This window comes from Xenopus tropicalis, chromosome 5 (assembly GCF_000004195.4).
Source record: "Xenopus tropicalis strain Nigerian chromosome 5, UCB_Xtro_10.0, whole genome shotgun sequence".
Classification (NCBI taxonomy): Eukaryota; Metazoa; Chordata; class Amphibia; order Anura; family Pipidae; genus Xenopus; species Xenopus tropicalis.
The window spans coordinates 115959978-115987153 of NC_030681.2; the positions used below are offsets into that span (position 1 = coordinate 115959978).

A 27176-nucleotide genomic window follows, 5' to 3' on the forward strand; every position below is an offset into this window, starting at 1 on the left:
AGCAGTTAGTAACCAATCAGTGACTTGAAGAGGGTCCATATGGGAAATGGGAAAATAAATGTTATAACTGAACTGTTATGAGCACGGTGTCCTCACAAACTAACTGAAAATGTATGTCCCATGTGCCCCCAAAAGTCACTGACTAACTAAGAGGTTAGAGAGCTGAAAGAAGTGTTCTGGCTATTATTATTATATATTATGTTAGACATTTGTTGACTCCAGCGGAGTCTAACTATATTGAAAACATTTTTTTATTTTACCCAGTTTTATTTTTACACTGACCTGTTCGTTTAAATCACTTTACAGTCCAAATAGAAAATACCCCTTTCACATGGGGTGGATTCACAAAAATGTAAGTACAAGTTTCTTAAAGGAGAAAGCCAAATGTTAGACACGCCCCAGTGATTTTTATCACTTACCTGGTGCTCCTGCTAGCAGAAACCTGCACCAGCCCAGGGTTCCTGTGAGCGAGTGATGCGCTTTCTTCTGTGTTCTGGGACCGCGAGGATCAATCTCTCACATGTACCCCGGGCCGGTACAGCTTTCTGCTAACAGGAGCACCGATGGGGTAGCAGGTAAGTGATTAACATTATTTTAGGGGTGCTCCAGTGATTGAAACTTTCCTTCTTTAAAAGTTGGTCACCAAATTGTAAAAATGTCATAAGCATGACAAATTCACAGAAAGTATCTTTTGGTTTTATGGAGTTGTCATAATGCTGCCACATTTTTTTTAAAAAATTGTCCTTTACACGGTAAACAACTCATTGTGGTGTGAAAATGTTTGTACACCAAAATATTCTCTATGCAGAACTAAAATGGGTATTGGTGGATATAGGTAAGTATCAGTGTCATTCTGTGCAAATACACATTCACTCCAAATCTCACACTGACAGCCCCAATAGATTGAACTCCCAAGCCCCTAGCTGGCCCAGCCTCACTGTTTGAGAGCCACTGGCCAAAGGCTATATATTTTAGGCAGTCTTTAGCTTTCCTCTTGTAGTGCCTCCAGAAAAATGACTAGTAAAACAAATATTTCCGTTTTAAATGCGGCGCCTTAGTGTTTATTCAATCTCTCCTTATTTCCAAGAACCCAAATGATATTAAATGGCTATGCGATGACAGTTCCTGAGAATGATTACGGGACTATTTAGAGGCTGACGAAAGCGGCGGAAGAATATGGATCGCATCAGTTCAGACGCAGCACGTCACTTGCCGGATCTGCCGCCTTCTCTAGACGTTGCAGAGACGTTCTCCCTCTGATAGACATGGCGGCTGTGCCTCAGCTTTCCGCCCCTAGCGCCCCTATTCGCTCGGCCGATGGTATCCTTATTGGCGACCGGCTGTACTCTGAAGTCTACCTCACCATCGACTGCTCCCTCATCCCAGAGGAGCGGCTTTCGCCGACCCCGTCTATGTCAGATGGCCTGGATTTGAATTCCGAAACCGACCTACGTATCCTAGGATGTGAGCTAATTCAATCGGCCGGTATTCTCCTTCGCCTTCCACAGGTAAGTATTATTGAGGTGCTGAAATAGCGCTAAGTGTTCTACTTTCTCTCAGTTTATGGCAATGGAGTAGAAAGAAAGGGCCCCGTCCACATTGTGACCGTCAGGTGCTTTCAAGATGGCGGCGTCTGCTCTCTCCCACCGCAGCACACATTTACCCCTTCTTCTCTGTCATCTTGTTATTTTATCTCCTTAGGTGGCATTGGCGACTGGTCAGGTGTTATTCCACCGATTCTTCTACTCCAAATCCTTTGTCAAACACAGCTTTGAGGTGAGAAAGCAGACATGGTCTGAGTGTTACTGGGTTATTAATAACTGTGTGTTACTGAGCTAAGGTGGGCTGAAGGGCATCAGTGGCTCTTGCACTGTGCTCCTGGTGATTATTGGGTATGCAAGTGCAGATCTCTTTGTGTAATGCTACACCAGCCAAAAACTATGAATCACATAGGCCTAAAAAAATCTTTTGTGTATTGATGGAATTTATGCTGTCATCAGGCAAGGGGTGTAAATAGTATTATACCATAACTTTAGTGAATGTATGCAGTCACATGTCATCTATGGTAAAGGGTTTAACTATAGAATCTTGGAGTAATATGCATCATAGTGGAACATGGGTCCATTTAATTGCTTTACTGGGGAAAATGCCAACATGGTTGCACAACTTTCTAATGACATGCATGAATCAGATGTTCCTCCATGTGCATTTTCTGGTTAGAATCTAGCCCCTGTGGACAGTGACAGACTGAGCCCATTTATTACTGTCACTACAAACATGGGCTGGTAACAGGCCTTGCCAACGTTTTCCCAGCCAGCATATTATTAAAGGAACACTAAAAAATGAGAGAGCTTTAAAGTAATAAAAATGTAATGCACTGTTGCCCTGCTCTGGTAAAACTGGTGTGTTTGCTACAGTAACATTACTATAGTTTATATAAATAAGCTGCTGTGTAGCCATGGGGGCAGCCATTCAAGCTGGAAAAAAGGCACAGGTTACATAGCAGATAACAGATAAGTTCTGTAGGATACAATAGTCTTTTTTTCTGTTACCTTCTAAGTGCCTGTGCCTTTTCTCCTTTGAATGGCTGCCCCCATGGCTACATAGCGGCTTATTTATATAAATTATAGTAGACTTTCTGAAGTAAACACACAACTTTTACCAGTGCAGCAGCACATTATATTTTAGTTACTTTTATACACTTTCATTTTTTGGTGTTACTGTTCCTTTAATGTTTGGGAACTGATTGGTCCTGCTGTGGGCTTGGGTTGTCTGGATTGGTCTTGCTATTAACTGTTTAGAACCCAGGGTACTATTAGTGGTACCCCAATAACAGGGAAATAACGATGCAGTTTCATATTCTACATTGACTGCATTCTAGGTTGCAACTCAGTGCTCACTGTCAGTCAGATCAGAGTAGAATTAGGTTTGTTTTTTAGCGTGCCAGTTTCAGTATAAAGCAGAAGGTGAGCGTGCATGAGGATTTTTATTTCTTTTTCTCAGGCAGTGTGAAACATTTCTTTTAAATTGAAACTATGATTAGCACAGACATTCTAAACAATAGAAAACTCACCAAGCTGGCTTCTTTCCAGATTGTTGCCATGGCATGTATCAATCTCGCTTCCAAAATTGAAGAAGCTCCCAGGCGAATTAGAGATGTTATAAATGTTTTTCATCACTTACGGCAGCTAAGAACAAAAAGGTATGTATCTGTTTATATGATAATTTACTAGAAGGTTTGTGTGGACCAATACATAATGCAACTACTCCTTGTCAGTTTTTAGTTTTTATATAACATTAGTTTGTTAGACCTCATTTTGGTGAGTCGCACCAAACTTTATGTTGGTGTTTCATCTCCCCTCTGCAACATATATCCTCTTGGGTTTTTAGAATTAAAGACAAAAAGTATGCCAATCTTGCTAAACCTAATAAGTACTGCATTAGAAATCACACAATGTTATAGCTCCTCCTCAGTATTTAAGGAAGAGCTGGTTAAAATCCACCTTTTCATGTACCCTTTGTATATTAGAAAATATAATTTTGTTGTGTGTTGATAATTGTAATAGGACATTTATTATTTAATAATATTTTTCTTTATATCAGAAGGCATACAAAGTTCTTAATAGCAAAGAATCTTGGTTATAATGATGGTAAAATCTTACCACACTCTTTTCAGGTTTTAAATCTCTTCTGTTTCTCAAGGCCTGTATTTATATTCACACTAAATAAAAAATAACATCCTAACCAGACATGACCAGGTTCTTTGCTTATTTTTACACGCTGCGTGAAAGAGAAGACATAGCATCACTACTGTAATAAGTGTTACTGTGCTAGTCTTCTTAAATGGTCATATAACCATGAAGCCTTAAAAAAGCTATAATATGGAAAAACAAATGTTATTGATATAAGGCAGAGACTTCTTTACCTTTAGCAATGTGCAGTAAGTGAGATATTAAAGCAATAAGTGGCGTGAAAAAAAGGAAAGGTCAGTAGATTGTGATAGGTAAGTTAAAGAATAAATACTCTACTTTTTAGAGTTTTATATGGAAATTGCAGGAAAATAGAAACACGGAACTTGTATAACTATTATGTAGTATTGTCCCTGGTTTCAGTTGGGGGGAAGATTACATCATAATCATCTCATTTGTGGTACATTATTTCCCAACCCTCCACTATACAGCTAGCTATATTCTTTCTTAGTAGATGTTTGCCATGCAAATGAAGCTCTAAAGCCCTACTTCGGTAGTACCATGGCCACTAAAATATTTTAGAAACAGAAAGGATTTACAAATGATCCTTCTGTAAAGGCTTTTTTACATTGGTACTATAAGATCAATGATGGTAAAGCATTTAGTGCCTGCAGAAGAGCTCCCCAGGATACCAGTTTTCAAGAGCAGGCTCATAAACATGAAAGCTCTTTGCATGTCCATAGTGTGTAAGTTGAAACCCTGTCTTCCAATGGTAGTTTTTTTTTTTTTTTTTTTCTCTTCAGAAATTTGCTAAAAGTTAATGTTTCTCATACAACTAAAGTTGTTTTTAAATTACAGTGCCTACATAGAAACTATTTTTACACAAATATACACTATTGTAATTGTTTTATCCACTTCAGGAACCTTCTATTTTCTTCTCTAAACCTGTATTTATTCAGGTCTCTCCTGTAGTGTTGTAGATGTAAAGAAATGGTTACCCAATGACCATTGGTTTTTTAATGGATCTTTTTATGCTATCACTTGGTTTATGAGACTTAATTTGAAATCTTAGCTATAGAGTATAGCAGAATCTTCAATAACTTACTTTCCCATGCAGGCACAGACATTTTTCTCTCCTTTTCCCATCCCTAAATTATTGGATGTCTCCACTCTAACCCCATTCTGCCAGCTCCCTACTGCTAAGAAGCCAATAAATACAGGCAGATTTTGGCTACCATCTTTTCCACTGAAGAACTTGTCAGCCAGATGGCCTGGTTATGTGGCCATGGTTATTGTAGCTTGATAGAGCTTGTTCAGATTTTAGTTCAGAAGACTGTAAAAGTTTCATTGGTTAAGGACTGCATTGGGACTTGGATACGTCTTCTGCTGTGATCCAATAATTAGCCCAGTAATCAAATATATTTACGTTTAGTCTGCTAAGGCTCCATTTGGCTGCCTAAACATCACAAAATAAGTGGATAAATGACTGACACAGTGAAGGAGCAGAATAAACCTACATGTCTTGCTAAATGGAATTGTGTCCTTAAACCATTTATAAACAGTATGCGTAACGTTCAGACCAGTTTCTTCAGCTTAAAATAGGACAAGCCAAAGTTATAAAATACATAAAGCACATTGATAATATTGAGTTTTAAATGTTTTGCATTGTATGCAAAGACTTATTTAGTGGCCCTTTAACTCTTTATATGAAGGCAAATGTAGAATGTACATTGCTGACATAGGTGCCCATGTGCCAGTGCCATTTTACATTTGTTAATTTTAGTCTGTCCTGCTTGTTTACTGGCAATATGCAGTGCAGCGAGATTAAAAGGGTTGAAAATGTTTGGGCTTTGTAAATTATAAATTCTCATATATAGTATACAGCCATTGGTAAATAATTTGCTAATAACCTCTTAATTGTTCATGGACATGATTTAGCACAGCCTGGTAAAATGTCTTAGCATCCAGGGACACCAAATATACTGCTTTTGGTTTTGTTAAGATGCTTGTGGATATATAGGTGGTCAATGACCTATATCCCTGCCTTATACTAAACCTATGATTATATTTCAGTGTGCTTTTATTGTCAATTTAAATTCAGTTTGCTTTACATTAAATGTCATTGTCATGAAAAATGTGCACATCTAATAAACCATTAACATGAAATTACAGTAATCTACAAAATAAAAAAAATATTCACAAAGGCTGCACTTGCAGTGTTATCTGCTTTTCTTCAGTTTACCCAAAGCAGATGTAACAATTGCTTTATCCCAACTGTGGTAACTTTGGTCTTGCAATGTTTTTGCCTCCCCTTACTTTTTTTCAAAATATCCCCACAAGGATTCAGCATAAAAAAATCTTTCACTTCGGATGGTGTAAAATTGGTTATGACTTGTAAAGCAAGCAGAACAAATTCATGTTAATTTCATGTTTGCTGTTTGCACAGTTTTTAACTTTATATTTTTTTCCCTTGCAACCGACAATACAGCGACCAGCTACATTTACCAATGCCTGGGTGATGTGGAGTGGTACATTGAGATGAAGCTGTCGTCTTGGCAACAGTGAGTGAAGTGTCGAAAATCCCCATGGAGAAGCCAGTGCTCTGAGAACAGGTCACTGGAATCGGGGACTCACAGGTTGGCCGCTGGTGAACCATTTGAAGGAGCTCCTGTATCATGTTAAGAACCTTTTTTCTGTGCTGTCCAAGTTTATTTTAACTTCTGCTTTTCCAGTAACATAGCATAGGGTGAGCTGTGTAAAGCATATATGCAAGACCTTTAGAAGAATTAATCCATTCTCTTAATATTATGATGGTGAAACATTTCCCAGTTACATTTAATACAGTAAGTTAAGCTCTTCAATGCAAAACAATTTGCTGCAGTCAGAAACTACAGAAATATATTTCTGGAACGTACTCTGCGGAGGCCGCAGGTAAGAATTACGTAGGTTCTGGAACAGATGTTAATACAGCTTTCATAAATTGGCAGTACACCCTAATATCTGATTGTGCCAACTGATCATTTAACTACTGGAGCTGTAGGAGTTTTCTAACATTTGTATCACTGGTGACTGCTATCAGTCAAATTATTATGCTTGTCTTTTAATTTTGGCAACATAGCAGTCATCTGCTATTTGTGCAATAATAAGAAACAAAACTGTTACATCTAATGATTTAAGTTTTTAGCCTTTAGTGATTTTTTGAGGGATCCCTAGATGTTAAAGAAAAAGTTTTAGCTTATTTATAAGCTATAGTGACTTGTATGTGTTTGTTTTTTCAAACTGACAATGCATTTGTAAGTTTGTATTAGCCAGTATGTTTTATCATCAAAATATTAGTTAACAGTATATTGTTGCGGTCTGTCTTCCCAGACTTTTTAACTTTGTATCAAAATGACATCCTCACAGAAGCTAACTTTCAGTTGCTGTGCAGAGAGAGAACACTAGTAATTACAGCAGTGTTAGAATTTTTTTTTACTAATATTGGAATCATAACTAACCAGTACTAATTTCTTATACTCTCTAAACCAATTTTGCATACAAGTTTCTTAGTTTAATGTAAAATACTAAAATAAGAATGTGGACAAATGTTATTTGTTTTAGAAAAAAATCGCTTGCAAAAACTCATGCTTGCATTCACAAGTAGGTGAATCTCTATATTCTTGGATCTGTATATACATTGCTCTGTATCAGAGTTACTTGGTTTGACCCTAAACGATTATTTTTAACACCCCATCCCTGAAAATGGTACACGTGGAAAAAGTTATTATTTTAACTCAATTATGTATCTGCCAATAATTTAAGGGGATCTTAACCCAGCTTTCTGGGCAAATACACATGAAACAAACAAAATAATGCATTAAAATGAAATTTGTGGGGTTAAAAATGTTTAAATACTAGCCCTTATACATGCTTGAAGTAAAATGTACAATGCAATGGTTCTAATGCAGTGATGTGAATGGACAGTATTGTCAGTTTAGACCTTGATGTGGGAACACCAGAACATCTAGCCCCCAAATTAAAATGAGGACAAACGTTATTTGTTTTAGCAAAAAATCCCTTGCAAAAACTCATGCTTGCATTCACAAGTAGTAGAGATCTCTATATTCCAGAAGTAGCCCCACCCTTGTGAGATGTAAGAGGCTTGTGCTGCTGCTGTTGTTTTAGGTTCGCTCTTTATATGAGAGATGCTATGTCTGGTCCCACTTTTATATACGGTAGAACCCTGATTTTACGTATTTTGATTTAACGTTTTCCCATACAAACAAGTGGCTTTTTTTTTTTTTTTTGCCCCTGGATTCTGTTTTTTTGGAATTTACTGAATGATGCTGCCCCCTGGGAAATGTAAAATCAGTTCTACTGTAAAATGAATTTTAAAGACACTATATGCCATCATATTTTTTCAGTATGGAAAAGGGAAATCAAATAAAAAGAACCCTTAACTAAGTAACATGTTAATTTGCAATATGCAAACTTATACATAGATATGAATTCTGGGCTGTGTAAATTAACAGTGAATTAAATTTTTTTTTTTTTTACCTTTTAAAAAGAAATAAAAAAACTTCCACTGTCCCAAATTTAAGCACAGGAAAGGAATTTGGGGGTTTTAGGTCTCTTTATCCAAAGACCATTTACTTTGTATAATTAACTATTCATCGCAGCTACCATTATTCTGAGAATGTAGTATATTTATAGGTTAGAAAAATGTACCTCAGGTTATATGTGCTTAAAGTTTGGACATTTTAAGGAATTTAGGGACAGAACGTTGGTTTCCCTTTACCAGGAAAGAACCTATCTTTCCCTGTAAGCATATTAAAAAAAATCTTTGCTGCTTTTTTAAAACCATGATTTGCAAGAAAGGTCCTAATCTTTTGCGACATTAAAATAATTTGTAAAAACTTATTTTGTGAGGTATGTACATGCATAAGCATTATCATGCTATCCCTCTTTGGTAAGTTTGTATATCACAGGGAGATAAATGGCCTCAGCCTTACATATAGCTTAACGTAACATACAACAGCACAACATCCTGTCTATTTCCTTGAAAGGAATAGATCCTTGCTGAGATTTCCCTGTTTAATGGAGAATGTTGGAAAGTATATTAGAAAGAATGTTTGGTATCACATTATGTTCTTTATCATGCTTAAATACAAAAAAATATATTACATAGGTGGATAATAAATGAAGATGCTTGCTCCAGTATATCACCAAAATCAATATGCACATCAAAAATGGTTGTAACACTAAAATATAATTTTTAAAAAAATAAATTTTAATCAAAAATGGCATTTTAAAATTATTTTCAGTAGTAGGCATTGCATTATGCAGTTTCATAGGACATATGCTTAAACATTGTTTATATGACTACATAAAAAAAGATAATGTACATGCAAAGAATGACACTTGGATGTGTATATACATTGCTCTGTATCAGAGTTACTTGGTTTGACCCTAAACAATTATTTTTAACACCCCATCCCTGAAAATGGTGCACAGAAAAAGTTATCATTTTAACTCAAATATGTATGTATGCCAATAATTTAAGGGGATCTTAACCCAGCTTTCTGGGCAAATACACATGAAACAAACAAAATAATGCATTAAAATAAAATTTGTGGGGTTAAAAATGTTTAACTACTTGCCCTTATACATGCTTGAAGTAAAAAGTACAATACAAATGCAGTGATGTGAATGGACACAATTGTCAGTTTAGACCTTGATGTGGGAACACCAGTACATCTAGCCCCCAAATTAAAAATTTACAGGTAATGCTTAATATAGATTTCAACAATTTGAGAGCAAAAAAAAAAAATCTTACAAGGGGGGGGGGCCAAAGCTAAGTTAAAATTTAGTGACTAATTTAGCGTATATAGAGAAGCTTTGCAAAATGTCGTTGCAAATGTGCTGCATTCCTGCTCTTTTTCTGAAAAAAAAAAAAATGTTGCTACTTGAAGAAAAATCATCAATTTTGTTCCTCTGAACAAGTTGCCTTTCTAGTTGTGGCAGGCTTGTACTACCAGTGATATCTACAGCCCCAGTGTTTTACCTCCATTTGTCTTTTGTTCAGAGACTGTTAAAACAGTGTTAATATTTACATGCTCTTAAACGGTCCAATATGCAAGACACGTTGCTTTGTGTAAGAATACAGATGGGATGTTTGTTTTTAGTGAGCTGCATGAGTGGCCAAATGTAATTGTGCTGACACCTGGGCACATAAAGCAAGTATTACATAGCATGAAATTATTACAGTAGCCTTACCTTTCACTTTGTTACATAGACATTCTCAAAGTATTAGTTTGAAATTAAGCTTTTTGGAGAGGAAGAACATTATTTTTTGTTTACTTTATCTCTGTATTAAAATGGCAGTGCATTTTAAAATGTGTTTTCTGCTAATTCCAAATCCTCCTAAAGTGATCATACTTAGTTATGTGCATTTATGTTGTAGAATAGATTAATACAATTGTGCAGTAAGCCTAGAACTTTGTGTAGTTTCCCAGTTTGATTCATGGGTACAGCTAGGTTAAAGATGCTAATCTTACCATTTAGCAGACCATAGGTTGCTTTGTGAAACCCTTAACTGGGTGCAAACCCCAGTCCAACTGTTAACTATTAAATGTAAATTGGAGAAAACTGCAACCTCTTAGAAGAAACATCCCATATAAAAAAAAAGTTTAATTTGGTTTGTCTGAATCTTGCAAAAAATCCGAACTAGAAGCTGCATTTTGTACATCATTATAATTAAGATTTAAATATGTTGTATAGTCTTCTTAAACTTGGCACTTGTCTTTAATTTGGCACTGTGTCTTCCATTACTGGGTACCAATGATGTTCAAGCCAAAATATTTAGTTCTTCACACTGCTGATCTAGGGATCCTACATATTTAGAAGAGATTACTAGTACATGTATGTATGTAAATCTTTATTTATAAAGCGCTACTTACATACAAAGAGCTGTACAGTAGAATAGATTAATACAACGGGGGGTTATTAAAAAAATAGATAAATACAAAGTATAACAAAATATACAAATAAATATAAGGTACAGTTGCAATAAGTTAAGAATCAGAGAGGTCCATGTTCCGTAGAGCATACAATCTAACGTAACAAAGATTTTGCTCAGCATGGTATGCAGATTGGTAAGGCCTCTCCTAAAAAAGCATGTGTAGTTAAGAAATGTATATAGTAATTTTAAAATATCACTTTTATTGTTGGGCTGTGCTACCATGGGTTTAGAAGTTCATTCAGAACCATTTGAACTAGGCATAATGGCCAGTGTTGTGTCTGTAGAGGCATTTTCAGATGGAAATGGGAAATATCTCTACCGGTATGTATGTGAGTGCTTTAGCAGTTTATGCTATCTTTTTGATACTCTAGGAAAGCAGTATAAGCAGATAAAATGTTTTCACGTAGCTTTTTGGTGAAATAACCCCCACCAGATATTTTTCTTTTTCGTTTGATGTGTGTATAAATAAAGCTTGTACTGTTTACGTTTGTTTACAAACTTAAACCAGTGGTGTCTTGCTCCTTAGAGCCATGACACACAATGCATTTTCCACTGGGGTTTCTTAGCCAAAAAAGGATTTAAATGGACTTTATATGTCATTAGTGGTGAGAGGCAGAGATCATCCAGGCAACACTCAAATACCTGATCATCTAGCTTTATCCATTAAAATAAATAACCTGTTGTGCAGTCACTTTACTGCCACCTAAAAAACCTCTAGCGCAGAATGCACCATGTGTGCCATGGGCCTTAGTATTATAGTCATGTTTAGTATAAGCCCCAGTGGCTTCAGGCAAAGTGATTTCAATCACTAGAATATCACTATAGACTATATAGATTTATTAATGCATATGAGAATTTCATAACTTGGTTTAGACCTTGGACTAAAGCCTGAGCTGTCCAGTTGGTTTCCTTAAGATACTTATATGGCATGTAGTGTGATTAAGAGATCCGCTAAATTGTTTGTGTGGCCTTTTATTACAGTGCAGCCACATGTCATGGTAAAAATTTTGTGACTTAGAAAAAGAAATTGTTTTGAGGTTGTGCTAAGCAGGGATTAAGTGACACTTGGTCCCAAGCACCACGAATCCAAGCCAATTTTTTTTGAGTCAGGTTAGTGTTACAGCCGAGTACTTTACCCACCACTACTAAATGATATTCTGGCTGGGCACAGATGTGTTAGCTGGCTCTCTAGCTGCATTATTTCCAAGCTTGTTTCTAGTGTGAAAGCTCATGATGATTAAGAAGTATTTTATAAGGCTTAGCATTAAGGGGTGTAAAGCTTTTTTCACATTTTTAGTACTCTGAACTATGGAGGCCCATTGCTTTTTATATTCGTGAGACAATTTTGCTAGTCTGTAGAATACCAATCATGGAATTTTAATTGTCTGAGACCATCCTATTTTATGTGGTTTATGAATTATTCAGCTTTTTTTTAAGCTCTTTAGTTTGGAATTTCAACAGCTGTCTAGTTGCTCGGCTCTAGTTTACCCTAGCAACCAGTTGCTGTTTTCAGTGACAGACATATGAAGATTGCTTAGACAAAAAGAATAGTAAAAAGTAACACTAATCGTGGCCATACACGTTACAATTATGATCTTTCCTGGTTGCAGCAAAGATGATTTGTACCCTCCACTAATGTTCATAGCTGAATCGTCACATATGGGTAGAATTTGTTTCTACCGCTATATCTGATGATTCAGAACTGAATGCATGCCCTTTTTTCAGGTGCCTTCAAAGGCACCCAATCAGAATTTAATGTCTTGCCCGATTGACAAGACGACAGATATCCAAGGTCTTTGCTGCTATTGGTTGCCTTGTTTCCCGCCATACACGCACCAAAATATGTTACAAAACTTTGTTTCATAACATGTATAGCCACCTTAAAACGTGTAGCCTCACAGACCAACAAGATCTAGATCAAAAAGAAAAAACAATCTGTTACAAAGTTTTAAAGCATGATAAGATTGGAGGTGATAGTGCTGTGTATTTTCTGTAGGAACTTTTTAGCAGTAAGAGAACCTCCTTCCCATTTGATAGAAGCAAAATAAATAATATGAAAGTAATGAGCCTTTATCTTTTGGTAATGCAGGGCATGACTGTTTCCATTCAAGTATAAATTGAGTATGTATGTAGCGGAGTATTGTAAGCACAAAAATGTTTCCATGTTTATCTTCCCCATAAAATATTCCTTCCCCACTAGGGATGCACCAGATCTAGGATTCGGTTCTGGATTCGGCCTTTTTTAGCAGGATTCGGCCGAATCCACGCTCCAGGCTGAACTGAACCCGAATCCTTCAGATCCTGTGACTTTGTCACATAGCCACTGAAGTTGAAAATTTTTCACTGTGCGCGTGGTGCTCTTTAACCCTTCCATATCCTCATTTACATGCGTAAATTCGGATTGATATTCGTACGAATCTTTTACAAAGAATTCAGCATTTGGCCAAATCTGAAAATAGTGGATTCAGTGCATTCCTACTTCCCACCTAGGTAGTGGGCTGCTCTACATTTGTACATAGCAACTCTCTGTATGAGAGTGGCACATACTTGCTTATGCTTAAAAATGTCTTAGTTTATTAAAAATGGCACTTTTTCTGGTAAATAAGCCACTCTATTAAAGACCCTGACTTAATATTTAAGGTGAATAGGATCTAATACTCCGTATGAGACGTTGTCATTAGACATTTCCAAAGCATCACTTAATTTAAACTTGGACAGCACATGTCAAAAGGTTTCAACATGTCTGTGGGGCAACTTAAATTTAGTTTCTGTTGCCGTTTGGTCGGTTGGAAGGGAAAAAAAGCCTTTAGTATTTAGTTTTTTGCAGAACTATATTGACTTTATTTCCCATAAAATAGGACCCCAGTCCCCCTGATACTTGATCAGAGCTACATAAATACCAAAAACCATGTAATAAAAGCTGAAAGGAGGATACTGAAGGAGTTGGGATTTTGTGTTCATGTGAAGCACCCACACAAGGTAAGTTAATGCAGTATTTAATTATACTTGTTTGCATGCCAAATGGCAGTTAAAAGCCTATGAAAATGTTTTTAATTGTACTTTGTTGTTGGTGCGCAACAGGCAGGATGATATACCCTATGGGGTGTATTTATTAACATTGGAAACAAACATCACAGGTGATGTTACCCACAGCAATGAATCGGCAATTAGATATGAACAGTCACCTACAAGTTAAGAAGAAGAAAACAAAACAAAGATCTGATTGGTTGCTGTTTGCGATATCACCTGCCTGTTCATTCTATTCCCATTAATATAAAGGTGATCCTCTCTTTGCTGCTATGACAGCTTGGGCCGCATTTTGGCATTCCAGTTAATCCCAAAGGTTTATTGGGACTGGTAAAGGTTGTACACATCCATCGCTGAAGTGACTTATGAACTTCAGTTTCTGCAAGTTATTGTCTTTCTGAAACAGAAAAGTGCCCCCCCCCCCCCCAAAAAAAAAAAAACAGTATAGGAAGCCCAGTATAGTGAGTTGTCATTAAACATTGTAGCCTTAAGGCTTACTTTCAGTGGGATAGGGGCGGTAGCATAAACCATAAATTGTCCCCAAAAAGTTACTGTCTACATTATGTATTCATTAGCGGACATTGGAGTTTGGAAGTCGGTAGCAAGGCTTGTGCAGCGCACAGGCCTTTTCACTTGCGACTGCTATTGTTGCCAGTGGAAAAGGTATTTTGGAGCGGTTAGTAATCCACAGTAGCAGAGATCTCTTGCAGGCAACTAACAAACTTGCTCAGTGGGACATTAGCCTAAGGCTGTCTTTCTAAATGGAGCATATAGAGAAATTGGCTAAATTTGGCCTTTTGCCATATTTTGTCAAAAGTTTCAAATTGGTTAAATGCCACTTAAAGGAACAGTAACACCAAAAAATGAGAGATTTAAAGTAATAAAAATATAATGCACTGTTGCCCTGCACTGGTAAAACTGGTGTGTTTGCTACAGTAACACTACTATAATTTATATAATAAGCTGCTGTGTAGCCACGGGGTCAGCCGTTCAAGCTGGAAAAAAGGAGAAAAGGCACAGGTTACATAGCAGATAACAGATAAGTTCTGTAGAATACAATAGTGTTTTATCTGTTATCTGCTATGTGCCTGTGCCTTTTCTCCTTTGAATGGCTGCCTCCATGGCTACATAGCAGCTTATTTATATAAATTATAGTAGACTTTCTGAAGTAAACACACAACTTTTACCGGTGCAGGGCAGCAGCACATTATATTTTAGTTACTTTTATACACTTTCATTTTTTGGTGTTACTGTTCCTTTAAGTGAAACTGTATAGTGGCTTAGGTTGTCTTAAGGTCCCCATACACGGTAAGATCCGCTCGCTTGGCGAGATCGCCAGGCGAGCGGATCTTCCCCCGATATCCCCACCTACGGGTGGGCGATATCGGGGAGGTTGAAGTTAAAAAAAAATAAATAAATCCGATCATTTGGCCCTGGGGCCAAACGACCGGATTATGTAGGCGGCAACGGGGCAGTCGGTTCGGGGACCGCATCGATCCGACTGGATTTTCTAACCTGGCCGATCGATATCTGGCCAATTTCAGGCCAGATATCGGTCGGCCAGCCCGCTCGTTTCTGCCCCTACGCGGGCAGATAAACTGCCGAGTCGGTCCAAGGGACCGATATCGGCAGCTTTTATCGACCCGTGTATGGGTGGCCTTTAGTAATAAATTGAAATGGTCTTTATAGCAGAGTAACTGTTTTGCTTAAAATAAATAGAACATTATTCCTTTAAAAGAGTATTTACTTACTGTTAATATGTAGTGATTGTCTGCTACTTGCACAAAATGACTGATAAATAAACTAATGTTTATTGGAATTGCATTATTTACATCCTGCGCAATTCTTGTTTATGGCCAGTCTGTAGGCATTTGCTGTTATTTCCTCGGGTTTGTACAGGGATTTCTGCCATTCTTGTTCCCTATGTTAGTTTGGCGAAAACTAAAGGCTTACCCTTAGCATTTGACATGTTTAATATGTTAAGCTTTTTCTATGCTAGGATCACAGTATGTGGCCTTTTTATAGCAGTGCTTTTTTTTATATTTTTTAAAGAATCTTAAACCATTATATATATCATTTTCTTTTATTATTTCACAGATCATTGTTATGTATCTGCAAGTTTTAGAATGTGAACGCAATCAGACCCTTGTTCAAACAGCCTGGTAAGTAGTATTTCTTTGATTTTCAGGCCAGTGAAATAGTAGCAGAAATTATCTTTTGTATGGCAGAAACTAATGCGTACAAATAACAAAGGCCATACATATTTTCTGCTCACTGTTTTTTAATGGCTTGAACAAATAGGCATATATAGACCTTAGCTTAACTATATTCTTTTTTTTTTCTACTCTTTGGTTAAAGGGTAGTCCATGATGGTAAGTCATAGAACTCTGCCCTCAGCACCACAGCCTCCGGATGGCCTGATTGGCTGCCCTTCTCACCAGCCAATGCAGTGCAAGCTCTCATCCGTGATTCACTGAAGTGGTCCATACCCATCTGGCCTCATCTTCTAGTTCTGTCGTGGTGTCCAAAAGGATTTGTATATTGGCTTCCAGACAATTTTTTTTAATGCTTGCTTTGTTTTTAAGCAAAGGGAAAAGCATACTTATTCAGTTCAGCAGAACTTTATTTGGTACGCTTATATTCATCCACCGAAAAACACCTTAGAAACAAGATTTGTGTGGGACAATTATCCTAGTAGTTGGTTAATATGAAAATGTGGGCTGGAATGTCATACTGAGTATATTAGGTGGAAATAATTTGCTTCAGCTCCTTATTTGCTTTAGCTGTGAATTATTCTTCTCCTGAACAACTGATGCAAACTCATGCAAGAAAGTGACAAACACAATTATTGGTGCTTTCGTTGTGCTGTCTTATAGATGTTACCGAAAGTTATAAGATACTCTTGGTGCATTATATATACCCTTACACATTTCCGAAATATTTGTGTATTTTTGCTGTATTACACACTGCTGGGTAATCATGGTGTGTGGGGACACTCCTCAATTCCTCTATTAGAGAGTATGGAAAAGACGTATACAAATAAACATTTCTTAGTAGCACACAACTGATATACATACTAGCTTTTTAGATATAACAACCGTAAGGAGCAGGCAAGTAGTCTCATGCATTGAACCGAGTACTAAAGCCTGTCTAGAAATGCTATATTTTATATACTGAATTTACTGTGCTAGCCAACACATTATTGGCCAATGCCTTCAAAATTTCCTCATCAGCTCCCCATCTTAATTGTCAGTGGCACTGCACATGCTCTTTTTGTGGGCTGCGGTTGAGAAACTAACAGGGTGTCCATCATCTAAGAAGCAAAAAGAGGTTTTTGTGTATTGTGAGTTGGTATCTAAGGTTAGGTAAGTGTCAGGATCCCAGAGCATACTGTGGGAATCTGCAGAAAAGATGGGGAGTTAACGGGGGCAAGTTTGTTGATTTATCTACACTGCTAAACAGCTGTAGTCACCTTGGGCTGCTAAAGAAGAAAAACATTTATGGCCTAATTCTTCATTGAGCTTTATTTAAAAGGGAACTATTGGGAAAAAAAAGAGCTTCATCTTGTGGAAACAAGGAACTTTATAGATAAATTAAATTAAATATTCAGTTCCATTTCTAAAATAATTGTAATCGTTCCCCATCGCCCTCTTGGCAGTCTCTCTACACAGGAGTCAGTTTGTGATTCACCTAGATAGTGTATTATGTTTTCAGACATAAAACTGCAACTCCAAGTTTCTTCAGTCAGATTATGCTTCTAGTAAATTTGCATTTATGCCTTACCTTCCTGTTTCACTTTTTTTGTGGGTGGAAAGGCATTTTGGGGTGATCAGTAGCACTGCAGTGATCTCATCCCTGACCAAAACTGAGTGTCTGGACTGCACAAATGCACATTACAGATGCTGAAGGGGTAACACCCACTTCGCTAATACTTATAATGTACATGCACTCTGTCCAGGCACCCAGAAACCAGCACCATTTCATCTTTGTTATATGTGTATATTAAGCTCCTGTTGAACAGTATATTTGCCCCCTCAAAAGTACATGAAAATGTACATTATCACTTTATGCAATGATGACTGTTAAATGATAATTGCATTTATTTTTGTGCTTAGGTTTTTATTTTCACAGTTCATCAGCCTCTGCATACTTGCATTTATACAATCAATATGTCAATTTGTTTTTTTCTGACCCATTACCACTTTGTAGGTTTTAGGGGAAACCTGAATGTGTCAAAACATTAACATTGTAACTGGATTCTTTTAGGCTCCTAATATATTTTGTGCTTAATTTCAGTTGTAAAGATGATCTATATGTCAGGGAATTACACGTGCACAGCAAATATGCTTGTTGACACCTTTTTGTAAACTTGATTTTATTATAAATATACCCTTTGTATTTGACTTCTGTAAGGGTTTAGAAAGTAGTATCATTTTATTTTAGGTAGAGAATTTAAAGCAATTGTTTGCAAAAATGCTCACCAGAAAAAGGCTATTTATATTATACATAGAACTCTTTTTATTTTTTAGGACATTTACATCAAGTGAACTAAATTTAAATAATTCAGCTGTGTATTAGAATTATAAACACAACCAAAGTACACTCTGGCTTCTACCCTTTGGCCATTTTAGATCCAACTGAGGTGACTTTTATTCCAAGCTTTACCTGAGAGGGGGTTAACATGGGGCTTACACCCTTACAGAGCGAGTTGGATGTGGCTGGCATATATCCATAGAACAAACTTAGCATCTATGTGGAAATGACTTTCCCTTGGGCATCATATTAGATTCAGGTGACAAGTTTGTGCCAAATCGTCTTTTAGATCTAGAGCCCTGTGTGCCTTTTTCTCTGGTAACTGGTAAAGTGATGCCTCTCAGCTACAGCTCAGCTCTCAAGTGTTTATAAACTCTAAGACACACATTGAGGAGAAGAAGCATTATATATTGAAGCATTAAACCCTGACTGGTTGTGCTTGTCTTACTTCCCTGGTCCCCCAGAAGAGAAAACCCTTTGTAATATTTCCACATGATTTCTGTTTTTCAGGAATTACATGAATGATTGCTTACGGACCAATGTATTTGTACGGTTTGAGGCAGAAACCATTGCCTGTGCGTGTATTTATCTTGCTGCCAGAGCTTTGCAGGTAAATTCTTCTCAATGTTTACAGAATGTTTGATCATGTGATATCACTAAATTGTGTGTTTTTATAATAGTTTTATTACTGTACAAGTTGTTTTTTTATAACAGACCTTGAAAATGCTGTCAAACTAAAGATTTGTATTTGCCTTTAGTTACCCTTGCCAAATAGACCACACTGGTTTTTACTTTTTGGAGCTACTGAAGAAAACATTCAAGATATCTGTATAACCACTTTAAGGCTCTACACCAGGAAAAAGGTATTGTCTGTTTATTGGCATGCTCACACAAGTAGCATCAAGAATTGCAAACTTGCTTTAACTGGCATACTGTTAATTATGTTTAAAGCAATCGATTTGCAATAATCACCCACCCCTGCCAGTTTGGTGCCATTGTTTTTTAGTGCAACTTTACCTGGTGTTTAAAGTAATTCACAAGCTAAGTTGTTTTTTTTAATCAGAATTAAAAAGTGCAATATTTACTGATTATATATATTTCAGTTTGGTGAGATTCTTTAATAGGTCACTTAATATAAGCTGTTTTGTGAAGTATTCATTCTGGGGGTATAGTTTTCCTTTAAAGGACAAGGACAAAGTCAGGTCAGAGGAGGCAATTTTTGAGGCACCTTCTGGTTTATTGTGGTGTTTCATAGAACCATTGGCACAGAATTTTATATGGTGCCACCATTCATTTAAAGGAGGAGTCCACTTGGGGCCTTACAAATTGGCCCTTCTGACTTTCTGAGCTTTCCTTATTCTTTAAAGTAATTCACAAGCTAGGTTGTTTTTTAATCAGGGATTAAAACGTGCAACAACAAAAACAACTAAATGTAAATATTGTATCAATTTAAAAAAACTACTCTAACTACACTAATTTCCTAACAGCCGAACTATGAATTTTTGGAAAAAGAAGTAGAAAAAAGGAAAGTAGCCCTACAGGAAGCAAAATTAAAAGCAAAAGGGCTGAATCCCGATGGAACTCCAGCTCTTTTATCAATAGGAGGATTCTCTCCTGCATCTAAACCATGTGAGTTGATTTGTCTATACGTGTTCTATAACAAAACTGGGTAAATGTTCCTTGGCTGTATCAGTGAGCAGTCCTCTCCCAAGCCCAGTACCTAGTTGCCAGGTTAGGGAGTTGCATGTTTATAGCACTCATTCTGGTTACACTTCTTGTTACATGAAGGGATTTTTGACTGATGAAATGACATACGTTTATTTTAAAAATGTATTGTTAAATATGTGACCCCATTTTTTCTAACATTCCAACCCCATGTAGGCTTCTGTCCCATAGACTGAGAAAGTGCTGTTGACCTCTTTTATGTATTGTTAATTAGACAACTGTTTCTGCTTTCCATTTTTAGCATCTCCAAGAGATGTGAAAACTGAAGACAAATCCCCGAGTTCAGCAAAAATTAAGCGGGAGATTGATGACAAGCAGTCTTCTAAGAGCCCCTACAACGGGTAGGCTGGTCTCCATGGAATTATAATGTTTTTGGTACTTGGGGGTGACTTAACATTACACTGTGAATGTTTTTGTGCTAAAACTCCCAATTTTTCAATTATGGTTAAAAACTTGAATGTTCAATATTTATACAGTGGATATAAAAAATCTACACACCCCTGATAAAATGTCAGGTTCCTGTGCTGTACACAAATGAGACAAAGATAAATCATTTCAGAACTTTTTCCACCTTTAATGTGACCTATAAACTGTACCACTCAATTGAAAAACAAACTGAAATCTTATAGGTGGAGGGAAGAGAACCAAAAAAACTAAAATAATGTGGTTGCATAAGTGTGCACACCCTCTTCTAACTGGGGATGTAGCTGTGTTCAGAATTAAGCAATCACATTCAAAATCATGTTAAATAGGAGTCGGCATACATCTGCCATCATTTAAAGTGCCTCTGATTTACCCCAAATAAAGTTCAGCTGCTCTAGTTGGTCTTTCCTGACATTTTTTTAGTCACATCCCACAGCAAAAGCCATGGTCCACAGAGAGCTTTCAAAGCATCAGTGGGATCTCATTGTTTAAAGATATCCGTCAGGAGAAGGGTACAAAAGAAATTCCAAGGCATTAGATATACCATGGAACCCAGTGAGACAGTCATCAAGGGGAGAAAATATGGCACAACATTGACATTACCAAGAACTGGACATCCCTCCAAAATTGATGAAAAGATGAGAGGAAAACTGGTCAGGGAGGCTACCAAGAGGCCTACAGCAACATTAAAGGAGCTGCAGGAATATCTGGCAAGTACTGGCTGTGTGGTACATGTGACGACAATCTCCCGTATTCTTCATGTCTGGGCTATGGGGTAGAGTGGCAAGACGAAAGCCTTTTCTTATGAAGAAAAACATCCAAGCCAGGCTACATTTTGCAAAAACACCTCTGAAGTCTCCCAAAAGCATGTGGGAAAAGGTGTTATGGTCTGAAACCAAGGTTGAACTTTTTGGCCATAATTCCAAAAAATATGTTTGGCGCAAAAACAATACTGCATATCACCAAAAGAACACCATACCCACACTGAAGCATGGTGGTGGCAGCATCATATTTTCTTCAGCTGGAACTGGTGCCTTAGTTAAGTTAGAGGGAATTATGAACCGTTCCAAATACCAGTCAATATTGGCACAAAACCTTCAGGCTTCTGCTAGAAAGCTGAACATGAGGAGGAACTTCATCATCTTTCAGCATGACAACGACCTAAAGCATACATCCAAATCAACAAAGGAATGGCTTCACCAGAAGAAGATTAAAGTTTTGGAATGACCCAGTCAGAGCCCAGACCTGAATCTGATTGAGAATCTGTGGGTTGATCTGAAGAGGGCTGTGCACAGGAGATGCCCTCGCAATCTGACAGATTTGGAGTGTTTGTACAAAGAAGAGTGGGCAAATCTTGCAAAGTCAAAATGTGCCATGCTGATACCCAAAAAGACCGAGTGCTGTAATAAAATCAAAAGGTGCTTCAACAAAGTATTGGTTTAAGGGTGTGCACACTTATGCAACCACATTATTTTAGTTTTTTTTGGTTTTCTTCCCTCTGCCTAAAAGATGCATCCTACTCCCCACTCCTACCCCACACACAGTGGCTGCACCCTGCAGATGTATGGCTTGCTGTCTCTGTTTGCCAAACTTGGTACCAAAAATCAGGGAAATGAAACTGCAGGACAGTAGTGATAATTGTGCTGTGCTTGTTTTGTGCAGGCAACTTACTATCTGCATCTCCATGCTGGTTGCAGGATGTTGGTTATTGAGTGATGAGAAAACAAGATATGAAAGCCTGTTACCCAGAAAGCCGAGCTGCTCAGGCACAGCCCAATTTCCTCCCTCTCACAGCTGTGCCTCTGTACCCATCCTTTCCTTCTTCTAAGGTGCTTTATTCTATCTGCAGGTTGCGTAAAGAAAACAAAAGAAGCAGAAGTATCAGTAGGTCAAGATCACGGACAAAGTCTAGATCCAGATCTCATTCTCCTCGGAGACAGTAAGTTAAAATGTGTTCTTTATTGTTGTTTGAGTGGGGACAAGTGTTTGTTCACTGTTACAGGAGCAGCTTGACTTTTGCTCCACTGGCACTATTTAAACTCATGGTGCAGTTCCATTTAGAGTGTCCGTGTTCAGATAATCAGCAGATTGTAATCCTTCATGTCCCATATGCTTAAGCTAAAATGAATGCTATGCTTCCCCACCCAGTTACAACAACAGAAGGAGTCGTTCCGGAACATACAGCTCTAGGTCAAGAAGTAGATCTCGCAGTCACAGCGAGAGCCCCCGGAGACATCACAATCATGGCTCTCCCCACATGAAACTCAAGCACCGAGTGGAAGACTTGCGAGGCAGACACGGCCACAAAAGGAAAAAATCTAATTCGCCAAGCAAACCCAGGGAGCACGTTGAGCTTGCTAAGAAGCACAGACACGAACATGGACATCACAGGGAGAGGAGGGAAAGATCCCGATCCTTTGAGAGATCACACAAAAGCAAACATCACAGCAGTAGCCACTCTGGGCATGGCAGGCACAGGCGCTGAGCCAGTAGCCGGCTGACAGTGCAGAGGGATATATATATATGTTTGTCTATGGACTTTATAGGTAGGATTTTGTAACCGTAAAAGTGAAAATTTGAATTTACACAACATGGACATTTATGAGATATTCTGGGTTTATTTTTTCTTTTATCTTGCACATTATATCTTGTCAGTATGACATTTCTACAGTACCTTGTCAGGATGACTTCTTCTAGAGTTGTGTATTAAACTAAACCGATTCTCTCAACGGACTGCTGGAAAGAGGTATTTTTTTATATGAACCATTGCAGACAACACATATATTTAAGATTGTTTGGTTATTTAAGTATTTGTGTTAACTTTCTTACATTGGTTTTAGTCTGCATGTAAATGAGCTGATTTTTATGAGGAAATAAATTAGAAAAGAGAAAAGTTGTACTGCATTCTTTTACAATCTGTTGTGTTACATAGTGGGGCACTGCAAATATTTAGATTTATACATTCAGGGTCAGCGCATCAGCCACCGTGTCTTTAGGATTACATCATTATTTTTAGATTGTAAGCTCTTTTGGGCATGGCCCTCTTCACCTCTTGTATCAGTTATCGGTTGCTCTGTATGTCCAATGTATAAGCCCACTTATTGTATAGCCCTGCGGAATATGTTGGTGCTTTATAAATATGTGTTAATATGTATCTGCCCAATCAGCTTGTGTACCATGTGTAATCTCAATCACATATCACAACTACATCAGAAAACACTTAAATATCCACTAGCTCAGCATAGGGAGTACTTCATACGATCATAAAAAAGGTAAAAAAAACACCAATTTGGTTTTAATCAATTTTAATCCCATATAAATTGCCAAAAGCATTATATTCCCATATTACTTTAGGTACTCTCATATTAGGAAGTGTAGCTCTCTATGCCTATGGGGACATTTAAATAAACCCACCATATCAAACAATGTTCTAAATGTCCATAATTGAAAACCAGCAAATACATCAGAAAAACGTGAATGTATGAAAGCGAATATATAGAAATAGATAGAATTGGTGATAATGTGAAAAATATAAATCTCGAAAGTAGAAGCATTAAACATCTTACTAAAAAAGATCAAATGAGGAAATCAGTATATGAGAGACCATGATAATCACAACAAGCAAAATAGATAACAGAATCATAATTGTTCACAGCCCATTAGTATATTAGGTAAAAAACCATAAAGGTTCACACCAAATGACACCCTAATAATAATAATCAACTGCCCCGGGTGCTTGCAAAAAACATCTATAAAGCAAGACAGTGAGCCGCACACACAGGACTTGGTTTGTCTCTGAGGAAGAGCACAGTTGGTGCTCGAAACGTTGGATTTTTTTCATTAATAAAAATTTTTTTTGTCTTCTAAGTCCCTGTGTGTGCGGCTCACTGTCTTGCTTGCTTTATATATATATATATATATATAATTTTTTTTTTTTTTTTTTTTTTTGTCAGCACCCAGCCTGTGCCCGATACTGGTGAGTGCCGATTCTTTGCAAGACTATATATAATATATAAATATATATATATATATATATATATATATATAATGAGGCAGGGTGGTCAGAAGTCCAGAGCTTTAACGTTCTTGTACAGATATACTGGTAGCCTGCGTGATCATGTAACTGCTGCCTGAAATTTACACATGAGTTAACCATAAGGACAACCGTTATGGGAGTGTGGAACTAAGGAAACCATCTGCAAAATATATACTGCCAGGTATATGTTGTCAGGTTCAACTGATAATCTTGAAATATTGCAGCTGATCTGGCCGGTTTTAAAGTGTGATCTGCTGATGCCTGATGTCTGTGGGCAATGGGAGGGCTCTAAGGTTTAGGAGAGATTCCGCTTGGGCTCTCTGCCTGAACAAATGAAGAAACTGCTACACGCAGAGGATCAGCCTGTGTATGGGCCACATTGTATTGTATTGTATTGTATAATTCATAGATAGTTGTAATTTAACTTATAAAGCAGAAAGCAGTTTAATAATTAACATATAGATCAGTAACTCTACCCTTAACACATATACATATGAAAAATTGCCACTAACAAGGTTGTTACTTTTCATTTCTTTTAATTCCCAGTAAAATACAATTACATCAGTACAATAATCTGACACTGGGAACTCCTATTAATACTGTAAACCTGTTGTAGCCTCCTAAAACCACATGGTGGCAGTGTTAAGCAAGTAAAATTACAAGGCTCCCTTGCTCTGTATAGAATAGATGTTGCTTCCTATTACAGTGTATATAGAGACTTGCTTGAGACTATGCTATTAACAATTTACTAGAAGTGACTGGTTGGTAGTGTCTATGAAAGTGAGAATCCCAGTCAGAAAGCTGGTTGTTCTAAATTGTGCCCAGGATTAATAATATGCGCCAGACTAAAAGAGGGTATGTAAGTGCTCATGCTTCTTTCATTCTAGATGAGCTGAACATTGTGTAAAACTGACATGTATGATACCATCACATTCTCCTCCTGAATTCTGCTTATTGCAAAGCACTGCATGTTCCAGTAATCTCAATTTATGGCTAGCCTTGTCCCCTATATTGTTACATCACACCATCTGGACTGATGGGCTATGTGCCTTATGGCTTCTTATAACCCAGCAGTGGGAATTAGCCCGCCTGAGACACAATGGTGCTTGCTTGTTTTCAGTTTCATTTACAGTAACTTGTTCAAAGCTTTTTAATGATTTGGTTGCTGTACTGGTGCAAAGTGTTTGTAAATAAGCCCTAGTGGCATCATGGGAAAAGTGCAAACAGATAAGCAGCTGTGGGTAAAAAGTCACACTGATAACTACAGACCATGTTGTATTATTGACTGAATGTAGACTTTATGAAGGAGTAGGGAGTGCCGCCCTCACTCATGTATGTATCCCACGGCGTGAATAGACTGAGCTCACTTCATGCTCTGAGGCAGTTACACAACTCCCCGAATGGTGTCTTTTCTGCTCAACCTGTTTGTCGCCAGTTGAGCTGTGAGTGTTCATCCCAGTATGACTGTGTTTATTCCATGACCCCAGTGCTCCATGAGACCGGGAGATCTCCCAAAGGTGCATATGAGCAGACCGGAATGACTGCATCTGTTCAGCACTGGGGTTGCCTAGGCCTCAAGGGAAACAGCAGCCGAGGCTGAGCCAGCACAGCAATAGCAATTAGTCACAGCGGGGCCTCACATCTAACATCTGTCTGCTGCCGGGGTAGCATGAAATGAAGACTAAGTTATGTGGTTTGCCCGGAACAAATTGGCCGTCGCTGTCTTACTAGTGTCACACTACTGCGACTCTAATGCCCATACAATAACATGGCAACAATATAACTCCCCCCGTGCATGTCTGTATTGTTTGCCCTTTCCTGTGAGTATAGGCCTTGTACAAAGGTCCATAGTACTGGCTAAATGGCATACACTTCCAGGTAGTGCTTTTGTTTTGGTACCCGGTCAGACCCTGAAGCAGGGCTAGAATCATCTTAAAGAATGAAAAGCAAACCTGGACCTAGACTAGATGTTGTGACCTTGTGGTGGGGGCGGCCACAGAGATGTGTGTTTTCATTTCAGGAGGTGTTAGCTTAAATGCAGAAAGCCTATAAGCTGCCAACTCGGACTGTCGGCAGTGTTCACTGGCCCCTTTATGGTCACATTTACCCCTACACTTGAGCTCCTAAAACTAGATCTTGGGGTTTATAATCTGCAAAGCCCCCTTGTAAGTACCAGCCTTTCTCTAACGCAGTTCATTAGCACAGAGCAGGTTATCTTTTAAAATACAAAAAGATAGAATGTAATGTGAAATGAAGATTGTCCTTCCAGTATTAGAAGGTATATCCGGAATTGGGCTGCACATGTGCTACTCTACACAAGCGCATTAAGCAGTTGTTTTATATCATCTTCTACATTGTCAAAGGCAGTTGAAAGTTTCAGTATGACACAGAACTTTCAGTATTGCTCATCAACATCTCTAGGCTACTGATAACAAAAACAAACAGCAACTGAAATTGGATATTTTGGAAAAAAGGCCAGCCAAGTGGTTAGCAGATGAGTGTATGAGCTCCTTGTACAGAGGTGGTGGCTAACTCAGGGGAAATAAACCTACGGACTGTAAGGGCTCTGGTACACGGGGAGATTAGTCGCCCGCGGCAAAACTCCCTGCTCGCGGGCGACTAATCTCCCTGAGTTGCCTTCCCTCTGCCATCCCACCGGCGAACATGTAAGTCGCCGGCGGGATGGCAGACGCGGCGGCGCGATTTCGCGCAAATCGCCGAAAAGGACTCGCGAGGCTTTTTC

At 37.9% G+C, this 27176-nt stretch overlaps 1 protein-coding gene across 2 annotated transcripts; it reads left to right on the plus strand.

The window, feature by feature from the left end:
• The first annotated feature begins 1177 nt into the window (after positions 1-1177).
• ccnl1 (cyclin L1) lies at positions 1178-23290 on the plus strand. Of its 2 annotated transcripts, XM_012962551.3 has the most exons (11): positions 1178-1508; positions 1702-1776; positions 3093-3202; positions 13548-13668; positions 15814-15878; positions 18760-18859; positions 19008-19112; positions 19737-19878; positions 20216-20315; positions 22247-22336; positions 22546-23290. In XM_012962551.3, the coding sequence occupies exons 1-11, from the start codon at positions 1266-1268 to the stop codon at positions 22880-22882; spliced, it is 1488 nt and encodes a 495-aa protein (XP_012818005.1). In that variant the 5' UTR covers positions 1178-1265; the 3' UTR covers positions 22883-23290.
• Positions 23291-27176: the final 3886 nt, after the last annotated feature.

Bases quoted from the DNA above. Each gene is read 5' to 3' on its own strand.
- ccnl1 (XM_012962551.3), top strand. From the start codon at position 1,266: ATGGCGGCTGTGCCTCAGCTTTCCGCCCCTAGCGCCCCTATTCGCTCG. The intron at 1,777-3,092 runs GTGAGAAAGCAG...GCTTCTTTCCAG, and splicing joins TTGTCAAACACAGCTTTGAG to ATTGTTGCCATGGCATGTAT. The intron at 19,879-20,215 runs GTGAGTTGATTT...TTCCATTTTTAG, and splicing joins CTCTCCTGCATCTAAACCAT to CATCTCCAAGAGATGTGAAA.